At 46.1% G+C, this 14,307-nt stretch overlaps 1 protein-coding gene across 1 annotated transcript; it reads left to right on the forward strand.

The window, feature by feature from the left end:
• The first annotated feature begins 1,706 nt into the window (after positions 1-1,706).
• On the forward strand, positions 1,707-12,827 carry zgc:112982 (thyroid hormone receptor-associated protein 3). The gene is made up of 11 exons (XM_029696003.1): positions 1,707-2,385; positions 2,968-3,017; positions 3,163-3,882; positions 4,315-5,265; positions 9,619-9,788; positions 9,936-10,044; positions 10,170-10,236; positions 10,396-10,529; positions 11,430-11,544; positions 11,678-11,792; positions 12,734-12,827. The coding sequence occupies exons 2-11, from the start codon at positions 2,977-2,979 to the stop codon at positions 12,745-12,747; spliced, it is 2,436 nt and encodes an 811-aa protein (XP_029551863.1). The 5' UTR covers positions 1,707-2,385; positions 2,968-2,976; the 3' UTR covers positions 12,748-12,827.
• The last annotated feature ends 1,480 nt before the right edge of the window (positions 12,828-14,307 follow it).

Below are 14,307 nucleotides of genomic sequence, written 5' to 3' on the forward strand. Positions count from 1 at the left end.
AGATATGGGATATAGAATACGGTAATGAAAGGAAATATGTCTTGTGAAAAATTAATTATTTTACCGTGAGGTTTATTTTGAAATTGTAGGGGACACACCATAGACTTAGTTAGACGACTCATCTTTGTATCTGTCCCATTATTGCATCTGTGAGAGCACGGGCAGCGCCATTGAGGCCATCTCCAGTACATTTTCTTCTTTGATTGTGTTTGAAAAAAAGCATAAAGCTTATAATGGTAATGTACCGCCACCTGCAGCGCTGGAGTCCTAAACCAAATAGCGTGTGTCATTAATTGACTGTGGCCACTAGATTGGCAGTGATATAGCTTAAAGCCATGTACAAACCAGTTAACCCAATTTGAAGAAGAAGCCAATGCTCTGATAATTGGCTGATCCCTCCCAACCCATAGGAATCCCCACCCAGTTGACTACTTTAAAATGGTGGAAGCCCTCAATGTCCATGCAAAAACAGGTTATTTCTAGGTAAAGTATCTCTATGGGATACACCTAGGGTGTATTCATTTTGCCCGATTCTGTTGAAAAATGTTTATTTAACAGAAGGAAAGTGAATGAAATGGGACAAGCCTACCAGAATTTGTCCAATAGAAACTCTTGTTTTGCTCTTTGCTTCTTAAACGGTTTCTGTAATGAGTACACCCCTAGTCTTGGGCTATGAAGAAACAACTTGCATAGAGTTTCTGAAAACATTTACGCTTACTTCCAGTGTCAAAGGCAGCTGTGCTGTTGATGTTTTGGAGTTATGAGCACGTTGTTTTCAATGTAATCTTCTCACACTCGCATAAAGCGTTTCTGGCTGTTGCCATCTTTCTAGATCTGGTTTAAAAGAGCGCATAATGGCCTGCACACTAGCACTTTGCGTGACGGGAAAAAAACGGCCTCTTAAGACAATTACTTGAAAAATGTAATGGATGTTTTGTGTGCAAAGGTGACTTGAAATAAGACGTTTTGGACGTCATTGATCACGTGCTTCTGTATTATTTATTGCAATGGTCGTAAACTACAGCACAAGCGAAGAAGTCTGAAAAAATTGGAATCGTTGTGAATGCAGCTCAACGTTTTTGGGGTCATCATGATTTCACAGCCGAGGCCTTGCAAGAAATACTGTCAGTGAATGTTCCGCCATTACATGCCCCTGAGCCTGTATAGCAATGTATTTTGGAATGGACTGTGATTGAATAAGTGGGATGGGTTTTGTTTGTTGACGTGTCTATTTTCTGTATTTTGTATGATGTCGTTTTTCTCCATTTCACAAAATTGTTTTATTTTTTATCGTTCCTTATCCCATCCAGCTGGGGCTCCCGAGTAGCGCAGCGGTCTAAGGCACTGCATCTCAGTGCTAGAGGTGTCACTACAGACCCTGGTTTGATTCCAGGCTGTATCACAACCGGCCGTGATTAGTAGTCCCATAGTGCGGTGCACAATTGGCCCAGCGTCATCAGGGTTTGGCTGGGTTAGGCCGTTATTGTAAACAATAATTTGTTCTTAACTGACTTGCCTAGTTAAATAAATTTAAAAAAGCTGTTGTCGGTAATGCGCCATTAACGTTGGACGCCAACCGCCGTTAAACCCAATTGAAGAAGAACCTAAAATGTTTTACAACTAAGATAGACCACTGCCTGTCATTTCCAACCACTGCCTGTCATTTCCAACGGGAGCAAATGAGTCATAGTGGGCAGAACAAGCACGAGCTAGCGAGATCCTATTGACGCGTTCTAGCATCATCTGCATTCTAATTTCCTTTATTATGTGGCTAAAGTCGAACAACTATGGATGAATTATTATCCTTTCAAAAATACTAGTCGAATAAGACATGGGAGAGATGACGAATTTTGGCAAAGAGATTTATTTATAGACTAATACAAATCAGTAGCGGATTTAGGTACGGGCGGCATCTTGCCCCCCGGGCGCGGAAGGGGGGTTCGCCCAGGGCGCCATACAAGCTAGAACCGCCACATACACTTGAAACAAATAGCCAAACCGAAAACTGCAGACAACAATGCTTTCTGCTGCTAAGATCAGTGACATGTAGGCTAAACTGACAACGGAGTGAAGAGCAGAAATCTCAACTAGCAAGCAAGTCGCAGCAATGAGGGGTGATTTTCTGCACAACGCCCGCCAGTGGGCTTCCTCTCACTACCAAAAACACCAAGCGGATGCTTCACATTTATACATCCGGTGAAATATCTGTCTCATTGTTCTATCTGCAGCTTAGCGATTTCGACGCATACATCTGTGCTCTGGTATCAAACGTAACATCACTACGTTTACTTCTGCACTAGCTAGTAGTGTAATAGTGTAGTCGTGTGTGCGAGACTGGTGTTTTGGTGTTCGTATCTTCTAATTTCGACAGAAACGTGCAATTGGGTAAGTACCATGCTAGCTTGCTACATTGCACTATTAGCTATGCTTGTTAGCTAGCTAGTTGGCTACAACGACAACATAGTCCACAATTAACTATTCAGATGTTTAGCTATGTGTGTCAATCTTCAGTAAACCACTGCACTGTTAAAAATGTCTATTTTGAGCTGCTCTCATAGTCTCCAGTGGTTTTCTTCGTGGCAAGTTGGTTTTTAGCCTGGCCTAGATAGCTAGCCTAACGTGGCTTTAGTCAAATCAAATGTTATTGGTCACATACACATGGTTAGCAGATGTTAATGCGAGTGTAGCAAAATTGTTGTGTTAATGCGAGTGTTATGCTGTTGTACATTTCAAGCCCTTTGTTGCCCGACCTAAGTTAAGCAACATGGGAAAGAAGGGGACGCTCATAACCGGAGTCTTGGTGGTATTATCCTGCTGTATCAACTGCCAAAATGTAAACACATCTGATGTTGTTGTATGTTGTATGGTGTATGGTGTCACGGCTAGGGAACTGTTTGTGGTGGTCATTTCACTATCTGAGTATGTTACTCATTCATACTCTTTCTCTTTGTCCACTGATTTCTCAAGGTGAAGAGAATGTCAAGGCCACGGTCACGATCGCCCCACTATTCTCACAGGTGAGTACCTTGCACACTGTTCATTTGACATGCTAGTCCAGTGTGTGGGTCAATACGTTTCCTTCACAATGTTGGCTCAACTCGGCACACTGTATGAAAGGTGCTTTACAATTAAAATGTATTATTATTTTTTGTGTTGTTACAGAGGCAGTCCACGGAGGCAGGATGTCCGGAGGTTCCCCTGGGACGACCCAGACTTCGACCCCCAGCAGGTTCTGGCTGACCTGGGCAGGCTGCCCTGGGAAGAGAACCGCAACCCTGGGGAGTCTCACGAGGACCAGTGGGTACGCTTCATGGACGAGATCCACCCAGATGGCCACAGAAGACCTATGACTAGAGGGAGCCTTAGGCCAAAGGGCCACAGAAGACCTATTTCCCCAGGTCCCCACAGGCCTGACCAACACCTCCCCCCAGAGGACTTCCGCCATCGCAGGACCCCACCGCCCCCCCACGAGCTGGGCTACGCCGAGCGCAGGAGGCTCTCCCCCCATGATGGGGGAGGGGGTGGCAGAGGAAGAGTGAAAGAAGAATTCCAAAGATGCGAAGGAAAGCTGCCCCCCTCCCCGCAGAGGCTACCCAGAGAGAGGCTGCCATCACTGGCCCCGCAGCACACTCACTACAGTCCTAGCCACCACCAGAGAGCGCCCTCTGCAGGTTGGAGGAGAGAAGAGAGGAACCAGAGCCAGGGGAGGTCCAGGGACCGCAGCCCCAGGGAAAGGGTTCAGGGCGGGGGGAAGTGGGAGAGGGGTGAGGGTGGAGATTCTCCCAGTTCCTATAGAGACAGGAAGAGAGACGACATGCAAAGAGAGTGGAGCACCATCTCTGACCGGAACCGGAGGGAAACTGTTGAACCGGTGAATCCTGGGTAAATTTGAGCAGTGTTCCGCTGGAGTTTTATGACCAAAAGCCTGAGAAGAAAACTGGAGAGGAGAACCCAGCTTCCTGTTTTTTCTAAGTGCAAACTTCACCCTGCTAATATGTCTCTTCTGTAATAGTGTAACGAGATAGTAGTTGTAGATTTAATTGCATGGCTTAAAATGAATCACGTTATTGTCTCTGTGATCCTGCGAACCACTTAAGTACATGACATAGTTGAAGACTTTATTACCCGCTGCAATCTAGAGGCTGTGTGAGCCTTTGATCTAATGGCCCTTAAATTCTATTCATATAATACATTTTTTTCCTAAATAAATCAAAAGCTACATTACAAATCAATCTAACTATTAGCTGTAGTCAGCATGATTGTATGTCATCTGTCAGTGCTGAACCATGTCACCTGCTCTTTATGTCGATACAGGTACGGGAGGGAGACAGAGTTTAGGGAGCGCCACCCCTCGTTGGAGAGGCCCCGGGAAGGGTACGGAGGGGGCCACGATGGCCGTGGGCCTAGAACGCTCATCGTGGAGCATGAACATGGTATTATGAATAGCGGAGGGCCAGAACCGTACTACAACCACAGGGGCCGCGACCGCAACAGGAGCCACAGCCACGACCGATTCAGTCATCATCACAACCGGGTCGGAGCCTCTGAGGAGCGGTTCAGGAAGTCAGGCAGCAGGTCCAATACTAGAGAGGAGGCCAGGGGCCGGCCTGTCCATGAGGAGAGGATGGGGCCTGTCCATGAGGAGAGCAGGGGGCCTGTCCATGAGGAGAGGAGGGGGCCTATACATGAGTCCAAAAGGGGCCCTGTCCATGAAGATAGGAGGGGGCCTATACATGAGTCCAAAAGAAGCCCTAACCGTCAGGGGAGAGCCAGGCCTATAGGCTTCCAGGATAGAGGTAGTCCCACGGATCCCAAGGCCAGAAACAGTGCATTATGTGGGGCGAGGGAGGCCCCAGCCCGGGGTGGCAAGAGACAGATGGGGCCCTCCAGGAACCAACCCCAGCCTCTCCTCCAGGGGCAGCAGGGGTACCAACCCCGGGATGCCAACTCCCAGCACTCCCCTCCGGAGCACCAGCGGTACCAACCCAGGGGAGGTGACTGGGACATGGAGCCCAGAGAGGAGGAGCCTGGCTGGGCAGAAGAGAGCGACATGGAGCCCCGCTGGGAGCAGGACCGGGGACCAGGGCCGCATGGAGGCCGGCCACCGGCACGGGGCAGGATTGGACCCAGGAAACCTCAGCTTAGAGATCTCAACCCCAACTGGAACCAGCAGCAGAACGACAAGGCAATGCCTCGCATAGGTGCCGGCAAGGAGGAGACACTCACCATCAAAGTGGACATGAAGCGCACCATGGGCCAGAACAGGTAAGGTGTTTCGGACAGCAACGTTTAGGGGTCAAGGGTGAAAGTTCATGCTTCTTTTTAGCGCTTGCTTTCGACTGCAGGAAGACATAGTCAGAAGCCCTGAGAATATTGACAGATAGGAGGAAAGATTCGTCAAACTGATTTCTCGATTGTACAAAGCCAGGATTCTACAAGGCAAGTATTCTACTGTGATGGGATGCAATTTCTATACCTATGTCAAACTAATACTTCATGGTGTGGGGCATCACTCAGTGATAAACATGGAGAATTGCCAAAGCCTTCTTTCAGCAGAGTGGCCATTTTACATTATTGTCCGTCACATTCTCAAATGCGTTATATGAAGGTGGAATCAATTCTTGACAGCAACTCAGAGCATGCATTTAAGAACAAATTCTGGATCTCCTAAGAACCGTGTTCCTTGCTCATCCAGAGGAGCAGAAAATGTCAGACCAGCTTCACAACAATAGAGAACAGAGATGCCACAGAAGAAGGCCAGCTTCTGAGTAAAAGGCTACCTATCAGCTGAATAACCTAATGGACCTGTAGTTCTACTTCTAACCCTCATCTGCTCAGGGCGGAGGTTTTCCTCATCAGTTCTTCAGGAATCTGTCTTTCATCCAATTCAACATCCCAACAGGATTGGCAACTCACAAAGGGAGTGGTTGCAACTTCCCTAAGAAAGCCCTGACAACCAAGAGACCAACCAGCTGACGTGTGAAGAGACACCAGCTGTGTGTTTGCAAAGATTTACTGTCATCAGACCCATCTCATCCGACACAACTAAAATGATATTAACAAGCACAAGGGAATTATACAGAGCAAGGAGCCTGCATGGTGTAACGTGCTGAAGGACCTCTGGGAGGTTAAGACTGGATGAAGAGGAGTGGAGAAGACCTTTCTGCTACTCACTCTACAGCTTACTGGACAAAATGGAAAAGTCTTGGTGCTAACCAAACTGCGCTAACTGCAGAAGCGTCTCCCTGGTATAGTGAAGGATTGCCCATATACATATGGAGTTGGTGAGCCTGATAAGATGTCAGTCACTGAGCCACTGCATGGCCGGATCAGTGTCTTGGTCTGGGGCTGACTGAAGACTATTTGGGAGGGGAAAGTGCCCTGAACTTCAGGAACATCCATTTGGAACCACCATGTTTGTTTTCAATGCCTTGAGAAACACTTGGAATGATCAGCTCTTTTTTTATTTACCTTTTATTTAACTAGGCAAGTCCGTTTTAAAAACAAAAACAAATTCTTATTTTGCAATGACGGCCTACCCCGGCCAAACCCTCCCCAACCTGGACGATGCTGAGCCAATTGTGTGCCGCACTATGGGACTCCAGATCATGGCCAGTTGTGATACAGCCTGGGATCGAACCTGGGTCTGTAGTGATGCCTCTAACACTGCGATGCAGTGCCTCAGACCGCTGTGCCACTCAGGAACTCTTGATCAGCTAATCAGAGAAAGACCCTTGTGAAAGGACTTATTTCAGAAGCACAGTGTTTTAGTGCTAGTCACTGAGATACGCAATTCCCCTTCTCATGCTTTGCAAGATGATACACCAAAACACCAGCTCTAGTCAAGACAGTCAAATAGTTTTAACTTTTGTCTTTCATTCAGATCAATATTTAAAGGTAAGTCAACATGTTCTTTCCGTCATTGACTGTGTATAGTATTCTACAGACTCCTAGAGGATCTTTATACTTTATCTGTTAGAGGCAGGTTTTTTTTCTAGGACGCTTTCCAAAGACTTTAAGCGATCTCAAGCGTGGTATTGCTCGCCCTCATCAACCATGATGCTCTTGAGTCTCAAAGCCTAAAGGAGTTTGAGAAATGGTTATCTTAATAAGACTGGGACTCGATGTAACCACTGCATCACAAAACATTTAATTCTGAGGCCAAAATTGATCCAAAATTCCCTTAACGTTTACGCCACAGATCCTCGGATGCCTGGCCTCTGATCTACGTGGCTTTTTTGCCCACAGTGTGTTTCAACCTGCTCTCCTTTCAACAGAACTGTTCATTTAAAGAAATTGAAAGCACAGCACTGAGTTGATTTCACCTCTGAAGGACAACCCAAAGTAACGATGTTCGGTTGCTTTAAGGGCAACGCTACAGGTTCATACTACAACTCGCTTTGAGCTCTACCAGACCAGAGTTCACAGCTTGATGCATGACTACAAGTAAAGACTGGATGCTACAGCTTAACTCATAGGGAGGTGAACAGACAAGGGAGAATCCAAGTCATTGGATAGAGAAGCACAGTCATTAATCACTTCAAGAGTAATCCACCTTCTGCATGAAATGAAGGCTTGGGTGACCAACTAGAAGACACAAGCAAGAGTGGAGAAGAGCAGAAGGCAACGTGAAGGTCTGGCGATGATCAGGATGATGTCCAGTCAGAAAAGCAGTGCTTGATGAATGTCTGCCGATAACCACCACGATGAAGAGTGAAAACGACTTTGGAACTTAACACATGAAAATAAAGCTTTTGGTTTGACTCTTAGAAGATAGTCCACTAACTGTACCACCACTATTGACACTGGTACTCGTGGACTTCTCATGCAGTAAGAATCATCAAGCTCTAAGAACGTCTCTTCTCCAAGGGGCTCTCAGAACCATGACTATTGATGAACTGTCATCCATTTCATACCAGGGAAACAGAGCTCTGCCAAAGTATTATGACAGTGAGGGGAAACCCAACCCAGTGAGGACTAAGGTATTCCTGACAGCGAAACTTGACTCAGCCTAGTGAAATGGACCCAGAATTAACACTTGGACTAAAATAACTAAAACCAATGGTTCAAACCTCAAACACAGCCAATGCATCAGCCAATAGTTCAGTGTGGATGAATCCTTATGAAAACAGAGTATTGCTCTCAAAAACCCCTTAGTAACAAGTTTTCCTATACTGATGGGATCTGCCCTTCGCAGTCTACACTACATACTCAAGATGCAACCTGTTCACAGCGATAACGACTCCTTTAAGAGACCATACTGTCTACATTGGACCAATCATAGAAAAATAACCACACTGTCCACTTTGGACCATTCAAGGACGAGCCATACTGTCCAATTTAGACCGATCAAGGACAAGAACCACAATGCTGACCTTTCACCACATCAAGTGGATCACTAACATCCAGAAGTTGATTGATGAGAAATGCAGAGTGAAAAAAATGGAAGCAGCATGAACTTTCACCTTTGACCCATGCCAGTGTCCTTTACTTGACCTCACACTGGCACAGGAAGTGGTAAGGGATGTAGTGGAGGTTAAATGCTGTTCACTCACCCTTTACATTTTTTTGCAGGGCGATTTACACACCTTTTAAGCCACATACGCTTTTAGCATAAGCATTTACGTTACCACCCGTTATCTCAACTGACATTCAGCGTTTCACAAATACATCCCTGGAGACGAGAAATGCCTCTCTTCCTGTTGCGTTTCAAACTCCTACAGGCCTTATTTGGACTTAAGTGCCTTTTACAAATAATTCAAACCAACAGCTCTTGTGGATGGTGTACTTAATCAACCATTTTTCCTAAAGCTTTCAATGTAAAGGTAAGTATAGTGTGTTTTACAGATACTTTGGTCAAGGTAAGGTTGTTCAGTACAATATTAAGCTACATTATATTTACGTAAGAGATGCAGCAGAAAACCACTTAACTCCCTACAGCAAATTTAATTAAAAACAAATGACTGCTGTCCCAAACTAGTTGTTACCTAAATCACACCCTTTCCACATGCTCCATTAACCAGCTACAGCAGTACACGTTCCATTAACCAGCTACAGCGCTACACGCTCCATTAACCAGCTACAGCGCTACACGCTCCATTTAGCCAGCTACAGCGGTACACGCTCCATTTAGCCAGCTACAGCGGTACACGCTCCATTTAGCCAGCTACAGCGGTACACGCTCCATTTAGCCAGCTACAGCGGTACACGCTCCATTTAGCCAGCTACAGCGGTACACGCTCCATTTAGCCAGCTACAGCGGTACACGCTCCATTTAGCCAGCTACAGCGGTACACGCTCCATTTAGCCAGCTACAGCGGTACACGCTCCATTAACCAGCTACAGCGCTACACGCTCCATTAACCAGCTACAGCGGTACACGCTCCATTTAGCCAGCTACAGCGGTACACGCTCCATTTAGCCAGCTACAGCGGTACACGCTCCATTTAGCCAGCTACAGCGGTACACGCTCCATTTAGCCAGCTACTAGTACAATTATTAATTAGCCTTGGTTGTCTAACACAGTTAAGCCCTGGTATTCAGGCCTGATCCAAGAGGGTAAAGGGACTACCGCTTTTTTCCTCTGTATTGCTTATCTCTCTTTTATCTACCCTACAGCCAGCTGTGCTACTCTTCAGACCGCCAGCTGTCGTTGGATCTGGTCAACGTGGGCCGCCAGCATCTCGACTTCCTACCCATGCTAGAGCATTCTGGGACGTACCGGGAGTCCACAATGCACTCTGGGACTTTTGCCCAGGAGATCATCACCCTGGTGCACCAGGTCAAAGGTTAGGATGTGAAATGCAGAAATACTACACAACACCAAGATGCGCGTGCACATAGTCACTTGTACACACATGCACAGCCCATAGATGCTCCTTCACACACATTTAGACAGAACCTAAAGATATTTATCTCTCTCTCCCCCTCTCCAGAGCATTACTTTAGGGGTGATAGTGTAACGCTGACCGAGCGTTTCTGTGGCGCCCAAAATGGAGGTCTGCCTGAGGAGGAGCAGGAGGAAGAGAGGCCTACTCTGAACAGGTACACCCACACACACAGGCCTGGGTACCACGGTGATGAGACTCTAAGAGCCATGGCTTTTGTTTAAGCCTTCAATGTGCTGTTTATAAACTGTAGCTATATTTTATTCCTTCTCTCCTCTATAGGCGGTTCAACATGAGTCTGTCAGAGCCAGACATGGAACCTCTCTTCTCCAAAGTTGGCCGCATGCAGGTACAATGCATGTTTTTAAATGGTGAATGATATGTCGATGGATGGATTGCTTGGCTGATGGATTTATTGATTGATTGATGTATTAATTTGTGTGTGTGTGTGTGTGTGTGTGTGTGTGTGTGTGTGTGTGTGTGTGTGTGTGTGTGTGTGTGAGATCAGAAGCAGCAGCAGGCGGTGAGTGACCCAGGAGACCTGAGACATGACCTGGAGAGGAGGAGACAGGAGAGGCTGGAGGGGGTGAAGGTCACCATCCCTGGAGGCAGGCTCTCACAGCGCCCCCTGGTTGTTGGGAGGTACTACTACACACTACAACACAGTGAAGCCATGATGGGGTTTGTTGTCCTCCACGATGAAATCGGGGAGCGGACAGTGGATCTGTCTTTTTACCTTAGTACGCTCATACATTCGTCACACAAGATTATTCAGACGGCACTGATTTTTGACAACTTGAGTGAATGATGCGTCTTGCCATAGAGATCTGTCATTTACAAAATTACACTGACTGGCCAGATGGTGGCACTATAACAAGCGATTGAAAATGATAACTTTGAAAGATCACGCCCCTCATCTCATTTGCCCTAAAGTCATACAATTAGGTACATAGGTCCCAAGTTTGACATGATGGATTTTCCGCCATTTAGAATTTTGTGAAAAACAGTTAAAACGGTACTCTGACACCGAATGAACGATCTGCATGAAACCTGATACAGTATGTGGCATCCATGGAGAAATATTTTCAAGACTAGTACCTAAAAAAACATGGCTGCTGTTGACCAATAAACATTCACATGGGCGTGGTCTGGCACATAAATGCATATAAATCAATCACACAGGTTGCAAAGACTGTCAAGACTCAACTTAAGCAAGAACATTAATGTCGACCACACGGTGGTGCTAAAACGGGCAGATGTTTTGTTACTATCAGTATATTCTAGTTTGAATTGTCACTAATTGGCCGGGGGGGCTGCATCATTCGTGGGGGACGACATGTCTACGGTTGCCTTGTTTGAATACGAAAATGATTCCTTCCTCCCTTTCTTGGAGTTATCACTGATCTATGGATCCTTGTGTTCACCCAATCTGTCAGATCTGTGATTACCTCAAGAAGTAGAGGAAGGGTGCGTTTTTACACTTCACTGTCTCATCCTTCACGGTCTCATCATTCTCCCGCCCTCTCACACTCTCTGTCACAGTGTCCATCATGAGGAGTATGGTAGTGAGGAAGAGGAGGTTCAGGAGGAAGAGGAGGGCTTCTCTTCAGGCTGGCCAGGCCTACCACAGAGAGGAGGGAGGTGGCCCGGAGAGATGGTGAGAACTGTGTGCATGTATGTGTTCACATTTAGTAGGGGTGTAGGTGGAACAGTGGAAGCGATCTGTATCTTTCTCTGAAATATCTCTCAGGCTTCTAACTTCTCTCGCTCTCTCTCTCTTTCGGGTTCAGAGGAGAGGAGGCATAGTTAGACAAAACATGGGCGGCCAGCGGAGGAACAACCGGTCTCCTAATCTCCCCGGCAACCATCCGGGACCAATGAGACAACAGAACCGCAATATTAACGGTCAGTAAGCACCCCAAAACATGATAAATATATAGTGAGTTCAAAACAAGGACACAAGTTTTTTTCCCCTTCTTCTTTGATGGAAGCAACAATGTAATTGTCTGCATCATTTCCAATCCCCCATATCTTCTTGGGGTAAATACATACGTACGTACGTACGTACGTGCGTGCGTGCGTGCGTGCGTTAATAGAAATACATACTTTTTTTAGAATATACCTTTATTATTCCCCACAAACCCTACCACCCTTCCCCCAACTGGAGTAAACTAATAAACAATAACACTTAGGCTTCTACCTTCAGTTTATACATATTATACACATTTACAGACACAATCTATTTTACAATAGTTAGATTTTGTTTGTTTTTAGTCCTTCCTCTATTTCTGATGTCCATCCAGTTTGATTTCTATTTGTAACTGTGCTATTTCACAACATTTCTGAACCTATATACATTTTACAGACCCTGTATGTTTTACATTGGTTATCTTGTTATTAGTCCCACCCTTCAGCTCCATTCAACCCCTCCCATCTATCAACACCATCCATTTTGGATTTCTATTTGCCAAATATTTTTAAACTGTGATGTTTGACAAAAGTACTCAAAAGGACACAGAAGTTAGACTGTTGCAACACACAGACCGGGTCAGAGAAGCAGAACTTCCCAACCGTGATAAGTGACCTCAATCGATGACTGATTGGTTGATTTATTATGTAATTCCTACGACAGGGTCTTGACTCTGTTTACCTTCCTGTCTGGTTACATTGTTAGTTAGTCTGTCCGTCTGGTTCCTAGATCTCATTCATTTCAATGTCTGACCCTGAGCCAATCAAATCCTCTCGTTTAGCCAATCATCTTGTCCACTAATGGGACCATTACAACCATAGCAGACCTGCTTTTTTAACTTAACACCTATATTAATTTCTCTTTCTCGCTCTCTCAGGTGCCAACTGGTGAATGGACTCTTGGATGGAGCCAGGGGTTATGTGAGGTTAGCTGTTAAGCTCAGAGTGACCAGGCCAACTGTATATACAAAAGTATGTGGACACCCCTTCAAATTAGTAGATTCAGCTATTTCAGCCACACCCGTAGCTGACGGGTGTATAAAATCGAGCACACAGCCATGCAATCTCCATAGACAAACATTGGTAGTAGAATGACCTTACTGAAGAGCTCAGTGACTTTCAATATGGCACCGTCATAGAATGCCACCTTTCCAACAAGTCAGTTCGTCAAATTTCAGCCCTGCTAGAGCTGCCCCGGTCAACTGTAAGTGCTGTTATTATGAAGTGAAAACGTCTTGACGCAACAACGGCTCAGCCGTGAAGTGGTAGGCCACACAAGCTCATGTCCTCAGTTGCAACACTCAATACAGAGTTCCAAACTGCCTCTGGAAGCAACGTCAGCACGAGAGCTGTTTGTTGGGAGCTTCATGAAGTGGGTTTCCGTGGTCAAGCAGCCGCACACAAGCCTAAGATCACCATGTGCAATGCCAAGCGTCGTCTGGAGAGGTGTAAAGCTCTCCGCCATTGTACTCTGGAGCAGTGGAAACATGTTCTCTGGAGTGATGAATCATGCTTCACCATCTGGCAGTCCGACGGACGAATCTGGGTTTGGTGGATGCCAGGAGAACGCTACCTGGCCACATGCCTACTGCCAAATGTAAACTTTGGAAGAGGAATAATGGTCAGGGGCTGTTTTTCTTGGTTCGGGCTGGGCTCCTTAGTTCCAGTGAAGGGAAATCTTAACACTACAGCATACAGTGACATTCTAAATGATTCTGTGCTTCCAACTGTGGCAACAGTTTGGGAAGGCCCTTCCCTATTTCAGCATGACAATGCCCCCGTACATAAAGCGAGGTCCATTCAGAAATCGTTTGTAGAGATCGGTGTGGAAGAACTTGACTGGCCTGCACAGAGCCCTGACCTCAACCCCATCGAACACCTTTGGGATAAATTAGAACACCGAATGCGAGCCGGACCTAATCGCCCAACATCAGTGCCCAACCTCAATAATGCTCTTGTGGCTGAATGGAAGCAAGTCCCCACAGCAACATCTAGTGGAAAGCCTTCCCAGAGGAGTGGAGGCTGTTATAGCAGCAAAGGGAGGACCAACTCCATATTAATGCCCATGATTTTGGAATGAGATGTTCGATGAGCAGGTGTCCACATACGTTTGGTCATGTAGTGTTATACACACGTAGACAGCCTGACCTTAGAACCGGCATCTCTTATTTTCTGCTGCTTGATTACCTGGTAGCGGCACCTTTTCCATTATCTGACCTACACCTGTACTGACACTGGCCAACAGAACATCTAAAGTCTCCTGACAAAGTGGTGTTGTGGGGAAGTGATGTCATAATGCAGGGGGGAGGACCCTGAGCCAGAAGGGGAACATCCTGTTAGTGAGGAGCCACCTAATTCATTCATTGGTCCTTTCATTCATGAAGTATATTCTGAGTAAGTGAACGCTGCTTTTTGTTGGCTCTATGCATTGCTTACCGAAGAAAAAAATATC

Source organism: Salmo trutta, chromosome 2 (assembly GCF_901001165.1).
Source record: "Salmo trutta chromosome 2, fSalTru1.1, whole genome shotgun sequence".
Taxonomy (NCBI): Eukaryota; Metazoa; Chordata; class Actinopteri; order Salmoniformes; family Salmonidae; genus Salmo; species Salmo trutta.